Source organism: Citrus sinensis, chromosome 7, assembly GCF_022201045.2.
Source record: "Citrus sinensis cultivar Valencia sweet orange chromosome 7, DVS_A1.0, whole genome shotgun sequence".
In the NCBI taxonomy this organism is placed as follows: domain Eukaryota; kingdom Viridiplantae; phylum Streptophyta; class Magnoliopsida; order Sapindales; family Rutaceae; genus Citrus; species Citrus sinensis.
The window spans coordinates 21866444-21873275 of NC_068562.1; the positions used below are offsets into that span (position 1 = coordinate 21866444).

A 6832-nucleotide genomic window follows, 5' to 3' on the forward strand; every position below is an offset into this window, starting at 1 on the left:
CACAATGTTAACTTAACAACACCAAATCATACACAGAATAGATAAGAGTGTCAAAAGTAAAAACAATAAATTAGGAAAATATGGGAAAAAAAAAGAAAATGTTGGTCATATCCATGCCCCCAAATTGAATTAGAGATCATTAAGGGTAGACATGCAGTTCCAAATCAATTTTTGTGCACATAACCTGACATGACTGAATAAATTAGCAAGATAAGGATGAGTTGTTGAGATAAAATTCATTAGAGAAAGTGGCCAGATAAGGATGGGTTGTTAAGATAAGTTTGTTAGGGTCATAGTTTAGACTTTGTACTGTGTAGGAGTGTGTAATAAGGCTAACTCTACAATAAATTTTTATTATTTTTATGTATCTGCTTGAAGCAGAAGGGTATGGAAAAATTATCTTAATATTTCAATTTCAGTAAAGAGGAATTCCTCCTGGAAGTGGGAAGCTAATTTAACCCTTATCAATGGTATTAGAGCGATTCATCCTACCTTGAGCAAAGGTGATAATGGCTGGTGGGACTAAAGCACAAGAGGCTAAACGCATAGATGAAGCTATTCGACAACTAAAGGAAAATTTAAATAAACATGCCACTGATCTAAAAGAGCTGAGAAGACAACTACTGACATCAAGAAACTGAAGCAGATGATGAGTACTGTGATTACCAAGTATGAAGAGCTTGCCTCGTTCATGACAGGGGACAACATATGTGAATCTTCAGCCAATTCCACAAAACGAACTGAAGGGCACCGAGAATACTTTTCAATGAAATATGTTAATTTGGATTTTCCACAGTTTGATGGTGATGATAGATGAAGATGATAGATTATATGTGGCTTGTATTTACATGGAGGCAAGAGCTTTGGATTGATTCCAAGGGTACGAAACTTTTAAGCCTAAGATCACTTGGAAGGGATTTATTAAAGATCTTATATTGTGTTTTAGTCCTAAAAGATATGATGATCCAGTCGCCCAACTCTCAAAGCTAAGACAATCAGGCACAATACAAACAATATCAAGAGCAATTTGAGGCTTTGGTGGTCAAAACACAGGGCTTATCTTAATAGTTTTTTATGAGTTGTTTTGCAAGTGGATTACGCGAGGAGCTGTAGAATGGGTATTACTATTTGAGCCTACAACTTTAGTTCAAGCCATTAGTTTGGCGCGTATGCAGGAACAAACTGTGAATGCAATAGTTAGTCGTGAGAAGCATCTATTACGACAATCTAGTCATGGGGCCATGCCACAATTATATTCCATCTATCCAAAACAACATTAGGAACGGTTAACTCTGAGGTATGCCTTAAACTTGACTTGGTAAAATTACTAAGTCAATTTGAATTTGTTTTTTCAGAACCTAGAGGCTTACCACCATCAAGAGCACAATACCATAAAATTCCATTGAAACTAGACTATTCAACAGTAAATGTATAGCCTTATAGATATCCCTATTTTGAAAAGAATGAAATTGAGAAAATTATTCAAGAAATGCTTAAAGCAGGTACCATTCGACCGAGTGTGAGTCCTTTCTCTTCACCAATGCTCCTAGTGAAAAAAAAGATGGTACATGGCGCATGCGTGTCGATTACATAGCCTCAATAAGGAAACAATTAAAGACAAATTTCCAATTCCAGTGATTGATGAACTATTGGATGAACTCAATGGTGCCCGATACTTCTCCAAATTAGACTTACGGTATGGATACCACCAAATTTGCATGCACTTTAGTGACATTCATAAAATAGCTTTTTCAACTCATGAAGGTCATTATGAGTTTCTAGTAATGCCATTTAGGATAACAAATGCACTATCAACATTTCAAAGTGTTATGAATGAGGTATTTCGTCCTCACCTTTGCAAGTTTAGAGGAGTGTTTTTTTATGATATTTTGGTGTACAATTAGGATTAGGAAAGCCATATATGTCACCTTCAGACAACTCTTTCATTATTACAACACCAAGAGTTTTTTGTTAAGTGGTCAAAATGTATATTTGGGCAACAAAAACTAGAGTATTTGAGGCACATACTTTCTCATGAAGGGGTTGATGCGGACAAGGAAAAAGTTGCTGGTATGCAAGCTTAGCCTCAACCTACAAGTTTGAAGTCATTAAGAGGATTTTTAGGTTTAACAAGATGCTATAGGAGGTTTCACTGACTTGCTAAAAAAAGACAATTTTGTATGGACACCTGAGTTACAGAATCATTTGAACAATTAAAGCGTGCTATGACAACTACACCAGTTTTAGCCATGCCTGATTTCAATAAGGTTTTTGTGGTGGAATGTAATGCAACTAAAAACGGGATTAGGGCAGTACTGATGCAAGAAGCTAAACCCATTGCTTTTATCAATAAGGCATTTTCTAGCAAAAATCTAGGCCTTTCGACTTATGGAAAAGAATTGTTGGCAATAGTATTTGCAATTACCAAATAGAGTCCTTACTTAGTGGGACAACATTTCAAGGTAAAGTATGATCACTTTAGTTTGAAATATTTGCTTAAGAAAATAATTACTACACCTGTACAACAAAAATGGCAAACTAAATTGCTAGGATATGATTTTGAGATTGCTTATCGAAGTGGTCAAGAAAACAAAGTGGCAGATGCTTTATCTAGAAAATTTGAAGATCAAGTTGGCATTAGCTATAACCTTCCAAGTCCCTGATTGGTTGGAACAATTGAAGCATTAATGGCAAGTTGATTAGCAAGCCATAGATTTAATTAGACGTTTGCAAGTTGACCCAAAAGCAGTACCTGGTTTCACTCTAGATCAAGATCAGATCCTTTATAAAGGGCAATTGTGGGTTGGGCTGAACTCTCCCCTTAGATCTCAAATTTTATTTAAGGCACATAATGGTCCTTGTGGAGGTTATTTTGGAGTTTAAAAGACATTGCACTGAATCAAATGAAGTTTCTGTCAGAAGGATCTCTGCTAAGATGTCTACAAGTATGTTACCGAATGTGATATATGCTAGAGAAATAAAAATGAAACAGTGGTTGTGGCTGGCCTACTTAAGCCATTACTTATACTAAAGAGTCTATGGACTGATATTTCAAGGGATTTTATATAAGAACTTCTCTTTTCACATAGTAAGGACGTAATATTTGTAATACTTGATCGACTCAGCAAATGCTCTCACTTCATTCCACTCAAGCATCCTTACACTGCCTTAGAAGTAGCTCAAGTCTTTATGGACAATGTTTTCAAGCTACACGGGCTCCCAAAGACAATAGTAAGTGATCATGATCCCATCTTCACTAGCAATTTTTGGCAGAGACTTTTCAACATCTATGGCACTAAACTTCTTATAAGTGCTGCATACCACCCACAAAGAGATGGCCAAACTGAAGTGGTCAATCGTTGTTTGGAGCAATATTTAAGATGTATGATAGGAGACAAGCCAAATGAATGGGTTCGTAGGCTACTTATGGCTGAGTATTGGTTCAATACAAATTTTCATACTGCCACAAAGCTCACACTATTTGAAGCAGTGTATGGAAGAGCTCCACCTTCATATATTATGTATAAACTAAGAGATTCAAATGTAAACTTGCTGGATAGGAGTTTGCAAGATCGTGACAAGATGATACAGTTACTCAGAGAAAATTTAATTCAGTACCAACATCGAATGAAGCAGATTGTTGATGCCAAGTGCACTGATCAAGAATTCAAAGTTGGTGATATGGTCTTCCTCCACTTGCAACTGTTTCGTCAAGCTTCTATTGCTTTGAGGGGCAATAGAAAGTTAGCTCCAAAATATCATAGACCTTTTCCAATTCAAGCCCGTGTCGGACATGTGGCCTACAAATTACAGTTGCCAGCCGGTTCAACAATTCACCCAATATTTCATGTTTCCTACCTAAAAAAAAAGTTAGGTAGCTGGTCATCTTCGATTCCACATATTCCTCTGGTGGATGCTGATAGGCGCTTTCGTATCGAGCCTGTTGCAATACTGGACCGTTGCATGGTTCAAAAGAATAATAAGGCCATCACTCAAGTCTTGGTTCAGTGGTCAAATGCTTGTCCAGAGGATGCTACGTGGGAAACAATGTATGACCTCAGACAAAAGTACCCAAATTTTTCGCCTTGAGGACAAGTCTGATTTGAGAAGGGATGGAATGATATGACTGAATAAATTGGCAAGATAATGATGAGTTATTAGAATAAAATTCATTAGAGAAAATGGCCAGATAAGGATAGGCTGTTAAGATAAGTTTGTTAGGGAAATAATTTAGACTTTGTTTTGTGTAAGAGTGTGTAATAAGGCTGATTCTACAACTGCTTTTTATTATTTATATGTATTTGCTTGAAGTAGAAGGGTGTGGAAAAATTATCTTAATATTTCGATTTCAAAAAAGAGGAATTCCACTTGGAAGTGGGAAGCTAGTTTAACTTTCTTCTGTTTTTTCTTCCAATACTTATCATAACCATGCTGCTTTCATCTCTACTAATTCCACAACATCGGCTTATTGTGCATAGATTTTATCAAAATAAAAGAATGAAAAATAAAATTGAACCCCCAGACCAGAACCTGAAATGTGTACAGCATAAAACAAAGCCCTCGAATTAGAGCGGCTTCATCGAGAGCACAAGTTGAGACCGATTTGAGATTTTTAATTTTTTGCACATTACTCTGCCACCTTCATCCTTGATAAAAATTTCATTTCAGAGCATCGGCTTATTGTGCACAATCCTATTAAAGTGAACTAAACTTAAATATTCCTAAAATTTTCAACTTTTTATCTTTGCATATGGGAAAAAAACCCTACTTTAGGGTTAATTGTTAACAATGAGAAAAGACCAAAACACCGTAGTTACTTTTTGTTTGGGCATCGGCCTCCATAAATTTTATTTTGGGCGTGCTATCCATCAAACTCCACAAAATTCCTCTGCATCCCCCGACCCCAACTTTTAAACATTTTTTATCAAAAAATATAAACAATAAAATGATAAATACTTGTACAAAACCAATCCATAATTTAGAGATCCCAATGTTTGAATCTCAATATTACATGTAACTCATTTTTTAAATAGTAAATTTCATAGTTCATAAAATTATTTTACCATCATCTAGTGGATGAGTGCTACATATATTAGGACTCAAATTAAAACTTAAATGTTAAGAATCTTAGCATTGCTCTTTAATTATTGTTGAGACGAATAACATTACTCATATCAAGTTCCTCTACCTTGTGCAATAATGTATTTGAAAAACGACAATATTATCATTAAAAGTAACTTATTATTAACTAATAGCTACCACGAAGGGCTTTTGATATTTGTTTACCAGCCATTACATACAACACATGCACATATTTTTTGTTATTTGGGATTTTAAACTCTAATAAGGAACAAGACAGTTTGGAAACTAATAATAAAAATGTCGTCACATCACTTGGAATTGGAACCATATAAATACAATCACTGTCTGGACTGCCTGTCTACTGAATCCCATATTTCATTCTAAGGCCCAAAGCAAAGTCGTAGATGTCGTGAGGATCAGCAAGGGAGGCAGACACACTCTCCTTCTGTGAGCACCTCTTGGCCCACGCAATAAGCTTGGGGCACTCTGCTTCAACGCTCAAGTTCCCAAAAGTCTCGTACGTGTAAAACCATGTTGTGAATGGAACCAACGCCACATCTACAAATCCAATACTCTCGCCGCCGAAGAAGTGTTTGTCTCCGAGCTCTGCTTCCATGTTCTTCAAAAACCCTATCATCTCCTTCTTTGCTGCCTCTTGATCTTCTCCTTTCCCCGACCAAATCCTCTTCCCAATACCGTATATCTATATGAATGATGAGCAACCACATAAAAGTCCACGTTCAGCATGATATTTGGTAAACATGAGTTTGAAAGTCTGAAAAATAAATAATTTTGTATAATATTGTAAGAATAATATGTGTTTTCAGCACAAACTTGTTAGCATAAAATCAACAGAAAAATAATCATTTTTTTTCTTTTTTATTGTCGTTTACTATTTCATCCTTAATATGACAAGAGAGGTTTGATGAGTTTTGGAAAAGAGATAATATATTTCGATAAACAATTTTGATTATTATTCCCGTCCAAACCATAATTTTAAGTATTTACCAAATTCGTTAAATACCTATAACTATGGCTTGAATTCTATAGTTTAAGCCACAATTGCTATATAACAATGCCAAACAGAACGTATTTAATAAAAAGAAATAAATAAATAAAAAGAATATAATTATTAAGTGATGTATGGCTAGGGAACTTACATTTTTGTCAACATAATCAGCCCAAAACCTGGCTTGAGATCGAAGGTAAGAATCAGAAGGCATAAGAGGAGATTTGTGATGCCAAACTTCATCAATGTATTGAATGATAATAAGGGATTCACAAATGGGTTTCCCGTCATGAATTAGAACAGGAATTTTCTTGTCAACCGGATTCATCTCAAGGAGTAAAGGGCTCTTATCGAACAAGTTCTCTTCTTTTGATTCATATTTGATTCCCTTCTCGGCCAGTGCAATTTTCACTCTCATTGCAAAAGAACTTGGCCAAAAGCCCAATAAAACCACATTCTCAGCCATTTTTATTGCGACAATAGGTAATTAATATTTAGTTGCTTTAATTTGGTCTGCTGAATCAATAATGAATATCCAGGGTATGAAGTATTTATAACAATCATTGAACAGTTCTGATGTCATTGCTTTGCTTATGTGCTTCAATATTTGCCTTCTTGCTTCTTCTTAAAACCTTTATCTTCTTAGAAAAAGGAAAAAAAAAAAAAAAAAACAGTACTAGTCTACAATCCGACACTGAAAAGTCTAACACGCATGTTTCCTCTAGAAGGCGTCTCAACATC

At 35.4% G+C, this 6832-nt stretch overlaps 1 protein-coding gene across 1 annotated transcript; it reads right to left on the minus strand.

Annotated features, from left to right (window-relative positions):
• Positions 1–5204: 5204 nt before the first annotated feature.
• Positions 5205–6629, minus strand: LOC102621042 (probable glutathione S-transferase parA). Its single transcript, XM_006464886.4, has 2 exons — positions 6243–6629; positions 5205–5785 (listed from the first exon to the last, which is right to left on the minus strand). The coding sequence occupies exons 1-2, from the start codon at positions 6555–6557 to the stop codon at positions 5441–5443; spliced, it is 660 nt and encodes a 219-aa protein (XP_006464949.1). The 5' UTR covers positions 6558–6629; the 3' UTR covers positions 5205–5440.
• Positions 6630–6832: the final 203 nt, after the last annotated feature.

Bases quoted from the DNA above. Each gene is read 5' to 3' on its own strand.
- LOC102621042 (XM_006464886.4), bottom strand. From the start codon at position 6,557: ATGGCTGAGAATGTGGTTTTATTGGGCTTTTGGCCAAGTTCTTTTGCA. The intron at 5,786-6,242 runs GTAAGTTCCCTA...TCATTCATATAG, and splicing joins CTGATTATGTTGACAAAAAT to ATATACGGTATTGGGAAGAG.